Source organism: Topomyia yanbarensis, chromosome 3, assembly GCF_030247195.1.
Source record: "Topomyia yanbarensis strain Yona2022 chromosome 3, ASM3024719v1, whole genome shotgun sequence".
NCBI classification, from domain to species: Eukaryota; Metazoa; Arthropoda; class Insecta; order Diptera; family Culicidae; genus Topomyia; species Topomyia yanbarensis.
In genome coordinates this window covers 29,861,581-29,882,606 of record NC_080672.1, presented here as the reverse complement: position 1 = coordinate 29,882,606, position 21,026 = coordinate 29,861,581, and the positions used below count along the sequence as shown (strand labels likewise).

The window sequence follows — 21,026 nt, the reverse complement described above, 5'->3', positions numbered from 1 at the left end:
TACAGTAAAGATCCGTTTTATCAGCCCCTTGGTGAATTTTCGGCTGATAAAATCGGGACATATATTTTTCTTTCTTTTTAAGAAACCGAAGCTCTTAAAATGTTCCTCTTTAGTCCCTAGATATAGCCTCATAACCTTTTCTGATTATTTAGCTTAAACTCCACTTAAGGGGGTCTAACAGTGCAAAATTTAAATAAAAAATAATTTTCTTTTTGCACATTTCGGATCTCTAAGATAAGAAAAATATGCTCAAGAAAGGATTTGCTCGAATTCAATTTGCTTCGTCTGCTAGAGCCCATCAAACTACCAACTATCAATTTTGATATGAAGCTGATAAAATCGGGTCACAAAACTGATAAAATCGGGGGCTGATAAAATCGGGTCTTCACTGTAATATATGTTGAAATATTTATGTGGTTATACATAGCTGCATTGTTTACGAAAACCACCTTAAACGCCTTACTTCATGATGTACGAAGTTATGTAATGCTGGCCTGGACAACGGGAGTTCTAATGGTAAATTTGCGGTAAATCTGTCCTACTTGATTATATTCCTCCAAGAAGGTCAAGAAACTCTTCATCATCAAATAACGCAATGTAACTACGGAGAGATGACGAATGACCGCGTGTGGCAAAAATTGATTCACTTTAGAGAGCAAATCGTGTCCAATTCAATTACAAAGGATCTTGGAGTGCTGTTAGATTCAAAACTTACATTTAAGAATCACATTTCGTATGTTGTTGGTAAAGCATCGCGAAGCCTGGGCTTCATTTTCCGTACGGCTAAATCCTTTACAGACATTTATTGTCTCAAAAGCCTCTACTGCTCTTTAGTGCGCTCCACGCTGGAGTATTGTTCGGCAGTCTGGAACCCGAATTATATGAATAGCAGCGATCGAATTGAAGGCGTTCAACGAAAATTTATACGGTATGTTTTTCGACGGCTGCCTTGGCGCGATCCTGTTCGTCTACCAAGCTACGAGAGTCGGTGTCAACTCATCCAGCTCGATACCCTTCAGCGTCGTAGAGATACTGCAAGAGCCTTATTCATCTCTGATCTTCTGTCAGGACGCATTGATTCTCCAGATTTACTATAGCGAGTCAACATCCAAGCAAGGTCCAGAACGTTACGCGGAACCGTTCTTCTGAGATTGCCGTTTCGACGAACTATTCAAACAGCTAATGCCGCTATCACGGGACTACAACGCCTCTTCAATCGTGTGTCGCACCTGTTCGACTTTCATTTGTCTCGGATATCATTAAGAAATCGATTCCTGCAGTTTTTTAGATGTAATTAGTTTAAGTTTCCATCATTGGGGCCGAGTGCGGCCTGTTGATGTGCGTGATAAATAGGGTGATGAGCCTATTTGCACCATGTTTCTATTATAACCCTACCCATTTGAAGCCGTTGGTTAGAGCAGTGTCTGCCATCTTTGTTCAACGCATTGAGTCAAATGGTAGCGCAACAACAGGGGCACTCGATTCGAGTTTTCATTGTGCTCAAACACGAGAATTTTACTGTTTTCAACGCATTTGTGTTATTATATTGGTTCTTAACGACGAAGCAAAGCGGTTCATGTCAATTTTTACGCATTCCATTGATTGTAAGGCAAGAAATTACCGAATTAGTGAGGCACCTTGCTTAGTATGGTGAAAATAGGCTCATCACCCTACATAAATACAAAAAGGAATCGACTCTTGATCGATTCAGTGACTCATTGGGGAAGATTAAAGATATATCTGTACGATTTCAATTTGGAGTAGATTCCATGCATACAAATTAGTGCTCATGTGTCTCTATTTATTTTCATGCGATCTATGACTACAATAAGCTGCTCAGCAAACTTAATCCATTTGCTAGAGCTTGAAAGAGGAATGAAATAAAATTCATTTCCGTCCCGCTAAAGGGAATGTTCTGGTTGGTTGCCTTGTACCTCATTCGTTCCGTGCAGCGCATTCATTCAGTTATTTTCAGTTCAACTTCTTCTTTGTTATACATTCCACTAAGTCGCTCAACTACAGATTTTTTCTCTAGAGGAGAATGGCTACTTTAAAAATAAGAATCGTGATCCATTCATTCGATTCATTTGATCGGTTCGCCGTTCTCTCGCCCATCTCAATTAAGAGAAATGCAACACATAGTTGTAGCCTTCCATTGTTTTCTTATCATTTCAATTGCCATTACAAAATATCCCATTCTGGATCCCTTGAAATCAAATACAATATGGTGATTTCATCTGTGTAATGTGACGCTTAATCATATTCATCGAATGTTACTCTTAATCTGTTTACGTATGTTCAACTACAGTATGCTATTCTATTAGCACAGACCGAAACAAACTAACTACAGCATTGACTAGGTTGCTGCTAAGAATCGTTTTCTCAGTAAACCGGCTAAATTTTTTTTCGAAATTTAGTATAAAATAATGAACATATTTCTGACTGATTAGTGCACAAATTGTGTTATTCTGTTTAGTACAAATAAAGTTACTAAATTTAAAAACTATATGTTCTGTTTTTCTCTGAGTTTTGTAAAGATATCCCTATATTGAATGGTTAGTCTTTGTCACCATAAAAAAATAATAAACACATTGATTTGTTTGAATCTCAGTAAGATTTATGGTAGGGGGAGGGGAAGTTCACCAACATCTCACAAAGTCTTATTTGGGAGGAAAACTAAAAAAAACTGTACGTAATTGGTGTGTAGTACGGAATGGAACAAGCTATACTAGGCCAGGCCAAAGCAGTTCGTCAGACAAAAAGCGAACGCTGAGCAATATGAAATCATCACTTTGCACTGTTACAAAAGTTACTCTACCGATTACAGCAGATTCTATCTAACCAACCGTCTTACCAAGATATTCAATTCATGTATTGGTTCAAGTGATAGAGTGAGAATTTAAACACCTACTTGAGAGATGCTGAGATCTAGGAATGTTCCTTGTGTTGTACGAAGACAGATAAAAATTCTGAGAGCTACTAAATGTTTATGACAAAAAGTACGTCAACGATATGATACTAATAATACACACTTGTGATCTGATACATTTATAAAGTAGGAGAGGCCGGGACATGTTAATACCGGTGTTGCCTTTTAGGTTATGTAATTAAAGTATATTACTGATCTCTAACTGAAGGCAGAAAACTATATTCTACTACAAACTATGCTCTCAGGCGTATTTCATTATTTTCTAAAAAAAATGTTGGAAAAATGCTTACTTCATTTTATTCTGGGCTTAAGTTGGCGACTTCATTTTACTCGTTTCATCTAGACCTAAAATATCACGCACACTAAACTCACATTTTTGAGAAGATAATCGCACAGCTATTAGAATGCCCTAATGAATCTTGACTAAATGTACGTACAATATGTCCCGGACTCTCCAGCAACTTTATTTTGTTTGCGTAAGAGTCGTTGTAGTATAGTTTCCAGGCGCTATTAACCTAAAATAAATTATATTACCTACCTAAATAATAAACATTTCATTTAATCGTGTTTATGATTACTCAATATTTTTATTGAATCAAGACAACAAGTATGTAACCTGTAACATTAAAAAAATAATGAGTACACTCTCCCATTACTCATAGGTGCTCAGCAGAAAAAAAATATGCCCAACACTGAAAGGGTCGGTTTGCCTCTTCAACATCGACACCATGACCACCCAACGAGGTGAGGCGAATGAAATGCCACATTTACGAGCGCGTAATTCGAACAATCAAAGCACACTGCGCTGCAGTTGCTGCAAGTAGCTTCCTCCTCTCTAACAACCATCTACTTTTCACTTGCCACCTCCAATGGTCGTTAATATCCCCCTGATCCAACCCAACGGAATAATAGAAAAGTGATGCTATTTCACTTTTGTTTTGTTTCGCATGATTTCCGATTTGTGTTGTGTTTATATTCCCCCTCCCCGCCAAATCCCACCCTCTACCGACCATTCTCTTTTAAAGATAACGTCATTTTATTGCAATTTCGTTGGCGGTGTACCGAAAAACACTTTCACTCAGCCGAACTGAAGTGCTGACAGCTTCTTTTTTCTCATCCGTTAGGTCTTTTCTCGATCGTCGTTTCTTCGTAATGGCATTTCCAAATCGCATTTCGATCGATTCAGTTTGATTTGCATGTTACACTGCACCAGAAGACGTAGATTCCCATTTCCCCCATTTTTTCGGGTTTCGAAACTGGGTTTTTGTCGATTTGAATGGTTTTTGGCTCCGGTCGTTGCGCGGGCTCGCAGAGCAGCAATAAAATATCGTGCTAATTTTTATATAAATTGTGCCGTTACGTGTTTAACGGCGCGTGTCGTAAAGTTTGGGAAAATGGTTCGCACTAGTTTCGGCGAATTTTTTCGCAACTTGCAGCTACGGGTTCCTTCCTACTCGACCAACTTTCTGCACTTCTGTGGCTATAGGCAAAAGACAAGGGAGAGATATGAACCAACTGCAATAAATACTACATGTGGAAAATGGGCGCGTTACGAAACCGGACTGTCGTTCGGTGAACATTTGAACAATAGAGAGCTCTCGGAAGCTGGGTGAAATATAGCACACAGTAATGTTACGAAATGTTGAGCCCCTAATGGCTAGACACTAGAAGTCAGTGCTTGTACTTATGCTGTGCTATGATAGATGGAAGGCTCCATAAGTTAAAACCCCCCTTCTGCCCTGTGGGCCAGCAAAGCGTGACTCCAGCTCGTTGGCAGAGAGATTTGATGGAGAGAAAGAACGTTCCACTTTATCATTGTGCCGGTGAGTTTGAAGTAGCAGTAGATTGTTGCTCTATAAATTGTTGGTGAAAGGAATGATAGACGAAAACCTGTCATAAATTTGTAAAATATTGGATTTCTTGTATATGAAAAATAAATACCGTTGTTAATGGCGCCATGCGCGCACTCATCGAATCATTTCAGTTCACCTCATTTATGTGTTCTTTGTTGTCTTGTGTGTTTTGTAACCGCCATCTGCAAATACTTCCGAAAAACCAGCACTTCCTTCATTATCGCACTCACCTCACGTTCATTTTTCTTTTCCCCCCTGAAGGTGATATCTCGATCGGAATCGATGCTGAACTTGCTGCCGCTTAGCGTTTCCACCAAGGTAAGTCAACTAGTCGCCAACAGAATCACTAATTGTATGTTAATCGAGTGTAACTACAGTTAAGAATTTACATCTGCTGAATACCATGTTCGTAAATCGTTATGTAACAAGCACGCATGGACAAACAGACACGACACGCTATTTTCTTGTATGTATTACTCCTGTGAGAAGTTCCCTCTGGGAACAGTATTTTTATAATTATGCAAGAGCTAGAAGCTAGCTATATAGGATTTTTTTTCTATCACAATGTCTATTTGTCTGTGTACCATGTTATAGTCTAATAATATGTGAATCATTTGACGGATCAACCCACCATCAAACGGTTGCTGCTAACACAAATCAAAATACCACATTCGTTCGGAAGAAAGGTTAAACTGGTTAACGCATACCTTAATAATTGTTACTACTGGTTATGATAATATACTGCGGTAAATGTTAGCGATGTTAATAAACGGGTACTAATTAATGTTCTTGCATAGCTTTTTGCTAGATTTAAGCAAAGTTAATTGTCACCAAAGCAATGGGAATATTTAAATATGATGAGTAATGTACATTCAAAATGTGTAATCTACGAAAATTAGAGCATTTATTCTCAAGGAGTTGTATTCTCAGATAATGTTAAAAAATTGATTCTTTAAAAAGAAAAAGGTTTGTAATCCCTTAATTTAATGGGGAATTATTATATAAACGATCGAAATCATACTGAATTTTTGTGCGTGGTTAAAAAAAGTTTCCATGTTAAAGGGTTGACTTTTTTATTTTGATGACTATTATAAATATGTTAAAATTGTTTTATTGTTAAAATATATTTGTTCATTTGGGATCCGGGATGAATAATCATGAAGTTGAAAAGTGTCCTTTTTCCGGAGAAACCAGGTTCCCGGAGTACCCTGGGATGTGGCCATTTCGACCAAAAAACCCTCAGAATGGTTTCCAATGCATTTGTTTTACAAAATCATAAAGTTTTATATGTCGCAAGACAGGTATTAAAACCGGTATGAATATTCTTCATTTTTCGGAAAGAGGGGTAACCCCAGTACTCCCCACAATATACCTGGTACTACCGGTCCGCCGGTGCTTTCATGTATTTTGACATGATAATTCCCCCAGTATCGACAACCGAATAATCACAAAAAACAAAAAAGAAATCAATTTGTCCCAACGTAAACCCACAATTAGCGCACACAGGCCACACTCAGTGGTGCTGAACTCAATCCAAACCAGGGTTGTTAATGCGATACATTTTTCACGATAATTTATCGGCGTTACTCGTTAACGATAATGTATCGTCATCGGAAACTCCGTTAACGATAATGTATCGTCGCCTTCATCGTCATCGTCGATAATTGTATCGTCGCTTTCATCGTCATCGTCGGTTCATCGGTTATCGCGATACATGTTGCGTTACTTTCCCGTTTATTGGAGTTGAAGTTAATGCGGTTAACTTTCAATTGTTTAGAAATAAATACCTATTGAAGGACATGTTGTTGGCAGTTGAAAATCAATAGTTTTGGACATTTTCTATGCACAGCGGGGTCTGACGATGCGTCAAAATGAAACTATTTAAACTTTTCGGGAAAATGTATTATGTTGAAGGGAAAGTTGTTGGCAATTGAAAATCAATAATTTTGGACATTTCAATACGCAGAAGGGTCCGACGATGTGTTAAAATTGAATTTTTTCAACTTTTCGAGTAAGTTGGTGCACAGAAGAGTCCCAGGTGCACAGTGTTTCCAAGCGGCAAAAAGGTGATCAATATTGTTTTGACCATGAAGAAAACAAATTATGAGCTATTGTGCAATTAGTAATTTTTAGCATGCAAAAACATATATTGAAAAAACTACTAAACCACTATTATTAGGCCATTCACAAATTATACTACACATTCAAGTTGTGTGGTGATTAACAGATTTTATTATAATTTTAATTTAAACCAGAAGATTTCGGATTTTGAAAAGGAGAAAATACATACATATTTCCAATGTTTGATTTCCTTTTCTAGTTAGGAAGCTTTTAGCCCCCTCCTCCGTTTCTTCTCTCCACTATGTAACAAGATGCTTCATGCTTCTTTCTTTTACCCTTAAATATGTAGTGTAATTTATGTACGGCCTCATAATAGAGTTTTAAACGTTTTTTGAATACAGTGAAGACCCGTTTTTATCAGCCCCTTGGCGAATTATAGGCTGATAAAACGATGACATTGATAAAATCGGCACATGTTTTTTCTGGTTCTGAAGAGACGAAGTCGAAACGCAAACATCTGGACTAACATATATTTTTCCTTTCTTTATAATAAACCGAAGCGGTTAAAATATCCTTCTTTAGTTCCTCGACAAAGGTCTTTCAGTACAGTATTATTATTTTTGTATATTTTGCATCTCTAAGATAAGAAAATATGCTAAAGAAGGAATTTACTCGAATTTGACTTGAACGTAAGCTAGAGCCCACCAAACGATTTTGATAGTGTTTGTCTTACAGATTCGTATTGGTATTCGTCTGCGGAAATTGGCGGCTTCCGTACCAAAATATCGCTTTTTGGGCACTAAAACATTCGATAACTTCTAAGTTGTAAGAGATACAAATAAACTTACATTACAAAAATTCTGTATTTTCTTATGCTGAACAACATCTTGGAACATTTAGAAATTCTACAAAATTACCAGGAAAAGTATTTTGAAAAAAGCAATTTTCAGGGGTATATCAAAAAAATGTCCACAAATGTAAATTAAAATCGACAGATAGACACATAGTCTCTTCAGCGAAGTTAATACTTAAGATATTCTCAACAACTTTGCCAAAGATTTTTTTTTATTTTCATAAACATAAGCAAAAACTTTCTTCTCAGCTTTAGAGGGATTAATCACCCAACTAATACTTTCAAAATGCAAAAAATATAATTAAACTTTGCTGAAGACACTATAACTAAAAATGTTTTTCGTGGTTCAAAGAATTTCTTTCACCTTTTTGCCAATTTGGATCCTCGAGTGAATTGAAAATGTCCAAATCTATCGATTTTCAACTGCCCTTCAATATAAAAAGTTCGCGAAAAGTTGAAAAAAAATTCTATTTTGATGCACCGACGGTACATTGAAAATGCCCAAAACTATTGATTTTCACTTACCAATAACTTCTTAAATATAACAAACTTTCCTCAAAAGTTGAAAACTCCATTTTGACACATCGTCGAACCCCCTGTGTATTGAAAATGTACAAAACTATTAATTGTCAACTGCCAATAACTTTCTCTTCAATATAAAACTCTCCCGAAAAGTTGCCAAAAAATTCCATTTTGACACATCGTCGGAAACCCCCCCCCCCCCCTGTGCATAGAAAATGTTCAAAACTATTGATTTTCAACTGCCAACAACATGTCCTTCAATAGTTATTTATTTCTAAACAATTGAAAGTTAACCGCACCAACTTCAACCCCAATAAACGGGAAAGTAACGCAAAATGTATCGCGATAACCGATGAACCGACGATGACGATGAAAACGACGATACAATTATCGACGATGACGATGAAGGCGACGATACATTATCGTTAACGTAGTTTCCGATGACGTTGACGGGTGGTTAACGTTATCGACGATGACGATTAATTATCGATTAACAACCCTGATCCAAACCCTCACTCACCTATCGCATTGCTATTCTCGAGCATGTATGCAAAGTTTCCAATCGCACAGCAAACTGAAGAGCGTGGGATGAACTTTTTTTTATTCAATTCGTTTATTTGATAAGGCGTTAGCTTGAAGGTGCCATTTTTTCTTTATTTTACATTTTGAATTTCTTAAAACTAGGGTGTTACACATTTAAATATTGTTTTGTTTTTATATAATGAAACCGAAGAAATTTAGCAGCTAACTGATACATATACGAGAGGGTATTTATAATATTCGTAGAGGCGAATACGGTTAAAACCTCTATAATCGAAATAAAAAAAATTATAATATTCGTAAGATTGGGGGGAGTCATTTTGCGTGTTTTTTTGTGTAGCAATGCACTGTACATTATTAGCAGAGAGATTATTGGAGAATTAATTATTAACTAAACGGGACATTTAACAATCATATTAAAAATAGGACTAACTAGAGAGAGTGATTCAATTCTGTTAAGATTAGGGGGGTTAATTGCGGCTTTTTTTGAGTAGTAGTACTGTTGGGCAATTCTTAACGAGAGTATATATTGAACAACTAAACCTAGAAAAGACAGGGGGCAAATAAATTTTGGGAAGATATTTAGGAGGTGGCTGGTGAACTCCTACATCTGGATATCAGAGACAGGGCAGACAGGATGGAGAAATGTATAAACTTTTAGTTGCCGGCATCGGGAGATCAGCGGTAAGGATTACAGACTCTGGCTGTCTTCAGCAGTAAGCATCGTGTACTGGGACGCCGGGCGGTCTTCCTCGAGCCGGCAGTCCAGACGATTTCGTAGTACGGCTCAGATGCGAATCGGCAAAACACACAATTGCACGTGTGAGGTTTGTGCTGTGGGTCCCGTGTTTGTTGGCTCAGTCGACATAGATGTTTCGTGTCTGCTTGAAGTCGCATTAAACCATCGTTGGTGTACGGTTAAAGCGGAAGAGGTGTCTTCTGAGAATGATAAGAAAAATAATAGGAACAGTTAAATCTTTATATTGACGGTTTTTAGGAAGACATATAGATGAGAACGCGGCTTGTCAGTACATCTTGAACCGGGACATTGGGTGATCTTCTGGTAGAATAGTACTCGGCGCATGCCCAGACAATATGTTCGATATCGTGATAACCGTTGCCACAAGCGCAGATACCGCTATTTGCGCGCCCAATACTTCGGAGTTGAGCGTCTACGTGTAGTGATTGGACATGAGCCGAAACATCACACGAATGAAATTCCGATCCACATCCATTCCTCTGAACTAAGGTTTTGTTGATACCTTCGGGATGATAGAATGTAGGCACCGTCCTAACTCTCTATTGCTCTGAGATATCACCAACTTTCTAGCATCCTATGACGAGAGATATTGAAAAATTAACTGACGCAGATTGATCTTTCGTAGATGTCACCTTCTAAAGTGCCCGTCTTAGCTAAAGAGTCCGCTTCCTCATTACCGGGGATGGAGCAATGCGAGGGAACCCAAACTAAGGTAATCTTGTTCGATCTTACCGACAAACCACGCAGGTACTCCCATATTTTCCACAGAAAATATGAAATGTGCTTTATAGGTTTCATTGAACGGAGAGCTTCTATTGAGCTGACGCTGTCCGAGACAATAAAGTAATGATCGGTGGGCAAATTATCAATGATCCCAAGGGTATACTGAATAGCAGAAAGTTCTTCGACGTAAACTGAAGCCGGATCAGTAAGTTTGAATAAGACGGTGAGGTTTTGATTGTATATACCGAAGCCAGTGGAGCCGTTGAGGCTTGACCCGTCAGTGTAGAACATTTTGTTGCCGTCGACTTCGTGAAATTTACTATGAAAAATGCTTGGGATCACTTGCGGACGTATGTGATCCGGGATTCCACGAATCTCGTCTTTCATGGATCTGTCGCAGAATACAGTTGAATCAGAAGCATGAAGGAGATTGACACGGTTGGGATAATATGAAGAAGGATTGATATTTTGTACCATGTAATCGAAGTACAAGGACATAAATCGGGTCATGAGAATTGAACTCGAAAATCCTTTCGAAATTTGTAATTACTAACGGATTCAAGATATCGCATCGGATGAGCAATCGATATGAGAGGTCCAAAAATCGACTTTTCAGCGGAAGAACGCCCGTATTCGCTCTAGTTTGATGAAATGTATGTTCGCAGCGGAGCGGAAACAGAAACTTCCGTACTCCATCACCGACAATATCGTTGTTTGGTACAGCCTGATCAGGTCTCTTGGGTGGGTTCATATTCTGGTCAGAGCTGAACAATTTCAGTGAAATCACTTGATAGCTGATATCCTTCCGTTTTGAGCAATCACCTTTTCGGACGAATATCAATTCAACACCAATATCATTTCACTTACTGAATGATAGTGAGCAAGTAAGAAGATTGGAAAACGTTGATGGTGGATATTAGATGGAATGTTAAACCAAGGTTGGACCAACGTCGGACCAATATCGGGCAGTGCTGGACCGACATCGGGCCGATGTCAGACCAACATCGGGCCAATTTTAAGCTTGTGTCGGACCAATGTCAGACCGATATCGGACCAATATTGGGCTTATGTCGGACCAACATCGGATCATTGTCAGACAAACATAGGATCAATGTCGAACAGTATGTTGTTTAAAATATCACTTCGCTGGTAGTCAATGTCAGTGACTGATGCATACAACTGAAAATTCAGTAAAATGAGTGATGGTTCAGTTTGTTCGCCTATCAATTTCACGTGTTCTGATACAACTGAACTGATATTGTCCAGCTCTGATTCCGGTTATTGTACGGAGAATGTTGATTCTTTTTTGGAACTTCTGTTTCAGATACCTAATGTGACATCCCCAGGTACCTTTATAGTCGAGTTAGACCCCGGGATATTTGAATGTTGAAACCTGAGCAATAGTTTGATCCATTAATTAAAGCTGCAGTTTCGCTGGGTCACACTTCCTTGATAATATGACTAGCTTAGTTTTCTCCATGGAGAATTCGATACCCAGCTGGAGGGCTCAAGAGGATGCCATCTGCTCTTTGCTAGATTACGCCATTTGAATTTCTGTTGAGAGCAACGCAAGACAATCGCTCACCTCTTTGCCTTTGCGGAGACCTAATTGTGTATCGGACAGTAAGCCATTTGCTTCAACTCAATTTTCGAGGCGAAATCATTTCCTCAAACAAATTTCGGAAGGTCTTATACGTGGCGGCCTTCTCCGCGTACATGCCTGAGCACTCTTTGCCCACCATGGCTTGGGAGGACGTCCGCGAGAGTTCGCGTCTGGTATGCGTTTAGTCTGAGCTTGGATCGCTGTATCGAGAATCAAGCCAATCAGGAACCCGTTCTCTTCCCCCGGAGGAAGCTCTTGTGTCTACTTTTCCGGATATCGCGGATGCGTAGCTCTTCCAATCAATATTTCGTGTGAGGTCATACGAAACATTAATTGTATTCGATGACCCTGAACCGTTAGGAATCGTAATTACAATCGGCAGATGGTTGCTCCCATGGGGATCAGGGATTATCTTTCACGTGCAACCTAGCCGCAGCAATGTCGAACAGAGGAACAAGTCTAACGCGCTCTGACGCGCTGGGGAAGCCGGAAGCCGTGTCATTTCATCTGTGTTCAAAATGGCTATATTGAAGTTGTCGCATAGCTCATGGAATGAGGCAGATCGATTATCGTCATGAAGGCAACCCCATGCTGTCACCTAAAACTAGTCTCGGTGCGGGGAGGAGTTCCGCAATATCGCCAAGCCGTCAGTGGTTAACTGAGGCTCTTGGGGGGATGTAGGTGGAAGCAATGCAAAGGTCTTTGCCTTTAATTTTGGTTTGGCAAGCAACAACTTCAATGCCTGGTGTCGAGGGGAGGTCGATTCGGTTAAAAGAATAGCACTTTTTGATCTCCAAAAGTAATCCTCTATAAGAGTCTTCTCGATCCAAGCGAATAATATTAAAATCGTGGAAGTGTAGGTCTATTTCTGAAGTAAGCCATGTCTCGCATACTGCAATTTCAAGTTATTTAGTAAGACTTTAAAGGAATCGATTTTCGGGATAATGCTTGTGCAATCCCACTGTAGAACAGTGATTAAATCCGTGACCTCGGTCGATGAATTAGCCATCGAAGGATACAATCACTGAAAGTATTGGCCATTTTGCAGTGAACTGCATCGAAAATGTTTTTACTGCGGGGAGAAAGCTTGTCAATGTGCTTTTAAGAGGGTCAGAAATATTTAGTACTGTAAAAATACGGTCCACAATGTCAAAGAAATTTATTAAGCCAGCGCTGGTTTCTTTCTCTGGCTGAGATATGGGAACCCTTGGAGTTTTTGATGTTTCTGGAAGTGCTGAGAACTCCTTTTCTGAGCTCAGGTTTCTATGACCGGGAGCGAGTACGCACCAGTACTTCCTTGAGTAGTTACTTTAGGGAAACCATGAACAAACACCTTCTGGCCTTTACGATGAAGCTTGAAAGAGGAAATGTTCCTCCTTTTTCTATTGATTCTAGGCACAGCAGAAGATAATCTCTCCTGGGGTTATTGGTACAATGGGAGACTTTGTGTCCCAATTGTTTGTAATTAGTACAGTTCATGACCCGTGGCACAAAGAAGCGAACTGGTAGACGAACCTTGTCAAAGAGGAGCAAAACCGGCGAAGGCCACCCGATAAGAGTCTGAGTTGACGTATGTTTTCTTTCCGTCAGCTGCGACTGCTGCTGAATGCAAACGTTGGCACTCCAGTATTTTCACTGGCTTAAGCCTGGGGTCTTTGAAACAGCCAGTTCCATGTTTCAGCAGGTCCTCGCAACTCAGACGCGAATCGGAAACGACGCCACAGACTTCAACCCCGTTAGCTGGAATATACACTCTGTTCTCCTTCATTAAAGGCCCGTAGTCAGGATATCATTTGCCTGATTTAAACAGTTTACAAGCACCCGAAGCTTACCAGGGTGAATTTTCGATATTTCTGTCATGGCCGAATACCGATCCGTCAGAACTCGAGACATCTGCAACAGATTTAATCACTTTTTGTCTTTGATCCAGAAGAATATCACGAAGGGCCCGGTGGCCGAGCTTGGATATACTTTAAGCCGGGGACCCGATTTTGTTTCGATATCCATCTCACCTTGAGATGAACCGCCGTCAGGGGAAGTCATTTTTGCACGGGCCTATTGCCCAGTGCACGTTAGTAGAAGAACCAAGAAACGTAAAATAATACTTAACTTGTGTATGTAACGGAATCCAGATGGCTTACTAGAAGAACACTGCTTCACTGGTCACTGGCCGGCTAACGGTACTTAGAAACAGAAACACAAAAGAAGGGAAAAAATACTGAAACTTCGACGAAGCGGAGAGTGCGCAAAATAAAGGATTAGCACTATTCTTTGTCACTATACACTGCCCGGACTGGTAACATTTTTTCTTGGCTCGCAATGACAGTTTCATTCTGGCTCGTCGTGACATTCACGTTTATTGAATTTGTTTCTCCCTACCAGATCTAAGTCAAATTAACATGAAATTTTGCTATTCAATAGTCCATCTATCGGAGGTCTAACAAAAAGTAGTCCTGTTTAAAATACCGAATCAGCAAGTCACTCGTTTTTTCACTAATTCAACTCGACTGATATTTTTTATAGAAGCCGTATGTCAGCTTAATTTAAATAAAAAACAACTCAATCGTAATCTGTACTGAAAGGTCTAAGTACATTCCAAGCATGTGTTAATCAATATGCGATGAGAATAAAAGATGCAATAGATAATTATACGCGGAGAACAACATCGAATCATAAGCAGGGGAAGCCGCCAACAAACAGCTAATCTCTTTGTTACTGTGCATAATTACGTCAACGGCCAGCTCTGGCTGCACCCCGTTGCGCTGCTGCTGCTCCAATCTAAGGGGCTGGCTCCGTACGCACGGCGAGACTTCAACTTACTGCATTTTATGTAACGATTACTGGTGCGAGATAAAATCGAAGGCCTCCCGTCGTGTCAATGAAAGCAGCAGTAATTCAATGAGAAAAATGCACTATCGGAAGCAAGATGAAAGAGTTACTAAGTATGTATGAGGAAACTAACGCGCCCTTTTTTCGCACAGTCTTGGATTTGTTTTTTTTCTCTTTAGCAAAATAAAACCACATGTGAATGCGATTCGCCAGCAGTCACCAGTCACAACTATAACTCGAGAGGGAAACCGAAGACAGGAACAAATCTGCTTCGTTCCCACGGAAGTGAAGTGCAAAATACCGCCACGAAGCTTTTGCGCAAAAAGAAAGACGACGTCAAAAATCCGCACCCGCCGCCGCCAACAAGGCAACAACGGTGGGCGCACTTGATGAATTCAATTATGTACCTACCTATTTTCGGGGTTAATTTCCACTTCACTTGCAATTGGGTCACGCGAAAGAGCTTACTTTGACGAGTTTGTTTGATTTCGGAGTTGGACTGAGCGCACGTTTCTGAATTAGTTTTTCTGGTAATATATAGGGAACGACTGATCTGTAAGAGTTGTTATGGCAACACAACAATAACAGCTAACATATGCCGGGCCACAGAGAATGGACATTTATATCGAATGTAGAAATTAAAGATATTTTCAAAGGGAAACTGGATGCTCGCAGCCGGGTCTACTACTTAGTTTGGCTGCATTGACAGCGGATCATATGTAGGGTGGCACACCTCTAATTCGGGATGGCGTCACTAGAAATTTAACGGTTTTATTCAAATGTTCATATACATGGATGTCTGTTCTCTGTGGTCTTTCATATGAATTCACTGGAGAGCCGGTATGTTGTTTTTTTCAAATTGATCCAACAAACTGATGAAGTGTACTTTGGACCGAAACACACCAGCATCGATAAGCTGAAACGGCAGGGATGATTGGTTTCGATGATTGGGCATTATTTTCATTCGATGTGGTATTTTGGTGTGATGATCATAAAATGAGAGTGATCACAGGGAGGTATGCAGTAGCTGTGGTAACAATATTGATACTTAATTGGGAAAATACTTTCCTATGTTTGCACGCTAGTGGAAAGATTTGCACAATTGATAGACAAATAGGAACATCCCATTTCGAGAATTCATCTTTGATTCTATTATAGAATGGTGCTTCAAAAGAGTCGCATGCCAATGATTTTCACACATGAAAATTTTGTCCGATTTTAATACCGATTTTTAAAGTGGCTCAGAGTTGCCATTCATTCAGATTTGTGTAAATAATATAGTTTTTAGCGCAATTACTAATCTGATATAGAATGCAGATGTATTACCAACATAAAAGTTCGAAAACGTTTTTTTTTTCGGACCCTGTAGTAATTTTGTTAAAAAAATCAGCATTAAACGAAATTTTTATGTTAATTTCTATTCGAAAACACTCAAACAGTGTGATAGTTTGAACATCGAAATGATATAAGATTGTTTCGAAATTTAAAAATAGTTTTTTTAAGCGTTTATGTAATAATAAAATCGCCACATTGTATTCAAACGATGCTTCAAACTCTCGAGCGCACAAAATTTTCTAAAATTCCTTTCCTCCATTAAATATAAACAAATACAATAAAAAAATTTCGAATATATCGTATGGCAGATTTAGAGAGACCTTTTGATGTTTTTACTCAATCAAAGTGTATACCAACCTGTCGAGGTTTCTTTGCCCAATGCACTGCGGCAATGCAGTGCTCTCATTCATGTTTAATTAATCATTACCGACACATCATATAACTTTAAACAACAATAACATCCCCATTTTACTGCATCATAATGGTTTCCTTTTTCTCAATTCATAACTATTTCCTACAATTTCGCCATTAGGTTCGATGATAGCTTTTATGACGAAAACAGTAAAAGTTGTAAACCTTGCTTACGTACGGCATTTTATTTAATTTTTTATCGTAAGGTTTGACAAGATTGTGTTTGAGATTTAATCGCCTTAATTGTTTTATTTGTCAAATTTATGAACTATTCAATTTTATTTGTTTTATTGATTTAATCTAAAAATAGATCAATTCATTTATTTCATTTCACTATATTATTTGCTTATATCCATTATTTTATTTATTTGATCTATCTTGTTTTTATTTTCAGATTATTAATTTAATTCGTGCTAATAATTTTTTTTGTTTCATGGGGCCTTTCAAATGCCAACATTTTGCAATCGAAAAACGAAATGTGAAACAAAGATAATAAAGGCATATTTTTATCGAAATCACAGAAACAATTCATGCAACAATTTTTGCTCTTCTCTGGTAATGCTTCGTATCAGCCGGTGCACACCTTCTTAAGCCCCGGTCTTGGCTAGCTGATTACACATATTCTTAATTCGACCAACGTGGCGCTGGTAACTGCTGCCTTAATATTAATTATCGCCTATTGATTGTCTATTGGACTGGGTTCTGGGATTCCATAGCCGTTGAATCACTGATGCACAGGACGTGCTACAATGGCAACTGTCTAGATCTAGCCAAAACGTTACTAGATCGTCATGGGACATAATTAAGGGTGAAATCTGTTTGCCTTTTTTAACACTTTCAAATTCTTAGTCTTATCCGTCAAAGCCAATTTTCTTGCTATAGGAACAGATCCCTTGCCAAATCATAATACTTTTTCGTGAAAACAAACTTGAATCGGCCTGGGAAGTTACATTTTGTGGGCAGTTATGAAAGTTTTTTCTACTTTTTAATCACTTGATACACAGTCATATTAGAATAATTCAGTAGTTCATCCGACATATACATTAAAACTTTCTTCACCGGTGAAGTATTATGTTTGCTTAGGAGCAACCTGGCGTAGCTAATACACTCGAGCCGAAGATGCAACAACAAACGAAGGAAAATCAGTTGCGTTTTTATTATATACCTTCTCAGCATGGATTGGTTGCATCGGGTTTGCATCAAATATAATTCTAGATAAGTATCAACAGACCTAGGCCAGCTCTATCTTTGGATAGAAGCTTCCTGGCGAAAAAATGTATTCCAAAAATTTGCTTGTTTTCACATTTGCGACATATACTCCAAAGATACTGAAATACTGAAAAGATACCTAGATGGCGCTATATAGTATTTCATGTCTCAGAATTTAAAAAAAATATGACCCTTTTTACAACTAAAAATCTTTGAAAAGGAAAATACTTCGTTTTCTTTATATTGCTATAATAAAAAATTGAAGACTAATCTACTCCATAACTAATGCGGATAGCACACTTTTGATCAGAATATTTGCTGTCCTATCGACGAAGAGAGTCTTTAGAGCGCCTTGGAAGTTGAGTATCCTAGGCGAAGTACTTTATATGGCGTTAAGCATTGTTTTGGCAGCTTTGTTATTGACCTAAATAAGATGAAATTAAATCAGTTATTGAATTTGCGTTTCGGCTTTGTCTCATCAGAATCCGACACTAACTTAGTGACAGGACAAAGCAAACGCCGGATTGACGCTAGCTCTAAAAACGTAAAGCAAAGAAGTTAATTTTAAGCTGATGAGTACTAATGAAACCGAAACATTTGGTTTGGCTTAGCAAGTCAATGCAAGATGTCGGATTTCGATGAGAAGAAGTTGAAACGAAATTTCCGCAACTAATTTATTTATAGGTTTTGTGCTCTTCACACGCAAAGATGGCTTTAAACAATTTACTCCTTAAGGAAGAAAAACGCAAGTTTTTACTTAAATTGTTCCCCACTAAGTAGAAATATAGCATAGTGATCTAGAATAGTTAAAATTTAAGACGGAAGCTACAAAGCAAAATACTTTTTTCTATAAAGTTTCTTGTTTACAATTTGTAAATAATGTAAAACATGCAAAAAGCGATAAAAACTGTAGAATGTAAATAGTGAAATATTATATATAAAAATTGTGAAGCTTCTAAACATTGTAAAAAAGAAAAAATACAAATTTTTAAAAAATATGTAGAAATTGTTAAAAAATGCTAAAATTGTAATGTTGCAAACATTGTATGTGTAGAATCTAAAAATTAAAAAAAAAATGTTTAAAAAGAAAAACATTCTAAAAATTGCAAAAAATGAAAAAACTGGAACTAAACCGGGAGTTCGTAAATTTAATTAGTTCGTAAAAAAATGTTCGTAATTTGGGTTGAGCATTATTCTCGATAATCCAAAAAATGGGTATTTTTAGAATGGACTTGACAGCTAGATGAAAAGAAATGTTTGGCGCCATTTTGAATTACAAGATGGTGACCTCCGGTTGAGCAAAATATTCGCGATAAATCAAGTAATCCGGGTGTTTTTGGAACGTGCTTCACAAGTAGATGATGAAAACGGAAGTTTGTCACCATTTTGAATACCAAGATGGCAACTTCCGGTTGGGAAGGATAATGAAAATGGATGTTTGGGGCAATTTAGTAATCAAAGATGGCGACTTCAGGTTCTGCAAAATTCTCGAAAACTCGAACCATATGGGTATTTTTGAAATGGCTTCACGAGTAAATTATGAAAATGGATGTTTGGCGCCATTTTAAATTCCAAGTATGCGAATTCCGGTTGAGCAATATTTTCGATAAACCTAACAAAATGGGTATTTCGGAACGGGCTTGACAAGGAGATGATGCTAATGGACCCCTACAAGTTGGTAACTTCCGGATGAACGATATTTGGGAATTCTTGGAAAAGGCTTGAGAAGCAGATGATGAAAATGGACGAAACTTTAAAATCTTAGATTGCGACTTCCGGTTGAACAATATTCTAACCCTAATAAAATGGGTAATTTTGGAACGGGTTTGACGATTAGATGCTGAAAATGGATATTTGGCACAATTCTGAAATCTCAAATGTCGACTTCCGTTTGAGTAATATTCTCGATTGCTTAAACAATATGGATATTTTTGGAACGGGTTTCAGGAGTAGATGATGAAAATGGATATATGACACCATTTTGAATTCCAAGATGGCAACTTCCGGTTAAATAATATTCTCCATAACCGTAACAATATGAATAGATTTGAAACGGGCTTGACAAGTAGATTACGAAAATGGACGTTTGGCACCATTTCGAAATCCAAAATGGCGACTCCTGGCTGAACAATATTCGCGGTAACGAACAATGTAGGCATTTTGGAACGGGCTTTACAAATAGATGATACAAATGGTAGTTTGGCGCTATTTTTAGCATTCTATTTCCCGTTGGGGGTAAATTCTGTATAATCCTTGCCATAAAATTGAATGGGCTGGACAAGTAAATGATGGAAATCGATGAATGACTTCAATTTGCAGGCCAAGATAGGGTCTTCCGGTTAAGAAAATTTTTCTATAGCCATATCATCCGCATCACTAATCACTCTATGTACCTACCCAAGCAACATTTGTAACAAGTCTAAGAAAAATTTTAACCTATTCGGTTGAATATCAGTTGTAGGAAAGTATCAAAGCATTTTTTCAGACCATGGATTGTTGCTAATAGACCACAAACAAGTTTGTTGCTGCTAATCGAACCGTAAAAAGTAGTTTTGTTGACTAAATGAATTATTTTCCTTTTAACAACACTGACTCTAAGCGATAGTTAGTAGGTGGAGCCTATTATGTTTGATAACTGTTAGTTAAAAGTAACTCAACACTACAGTGGAAAACAGCTGTCAGCGTTTGTTTGCAATTAGTATCATATAAAGAACATAATACTTGCAAACTTGGAAAATACTTGTCGACACTTTAACAAAACCAATTTGCAACAGCGAGACGGCGTTATCGATGCATTTGTATTCGTTGTCTTTCTTCTGTCAACGAATCAGCCACAACGAGAAGGCGGCCATGATGCTTTCATAAATTTTTGCACCATATTCGAATTGCATGTTGGCAGGCGCAATCGAAAACTGCGTCATTTGCCTGGAGCGCTTTATTTTATTGTTATATTTTCATCCATTCCTGATTTTATTTGAGGGCGCATTGAAATGTTAACGTAAAATTGAAAAATTCACAGGTAATCTAGATGCGTCGGTGAAATTTAAGTATAGAAGAGCAAAACATTTTCTTTCAAATATTCCAAATTATCTTGCCAAAATCACATCGCATTATTCCAACACCGAAAATGTTCCAAACATAATTGAACTCGATTTGAAACTAGGCGGCACAAAATTGATTTGCAATACAGCGTACATTTTCATGACATGTTACAAATAGGCTCCGCTTGGGGCTTTTTTGGTGATGAAACAGATGAGATTATGTTCACCTCGGCTAGATTATTACGCGTGATTTGGTTTCATTATTAGTTGTTAATATTCTTTTACTACAAAATATGTTGCTTAAGTATATATATTTCATAATTATACCATTTCGAAAATGCCTATATTTTTGAGGTT

At 38.1% G+C, this 21,026-nt stretch overlaps 1 protein-coding gene across 1 annotated transcript in view; it reads left to right on the top strand.

Moving 5' to 3' along the window:
• The window catches only part of LOC131693162 (uncharacterized), a 170,648-nt gene that overhangs the window by 48,983 nt on the left and 100,639 nt on the right, over nt 1–21,026 (top strand). Inside the window, exon 2 of the mRNA XM_058980771.1 lies at nt 5,044–5,100. Within this exon, the coding sequence (XP_058836754.1) occupies nt 5,044–5,100 (57 nt within the window). The remainder of the gene's footprint in view (nt 1–5,043; nt 5,101–21,026) is intronic.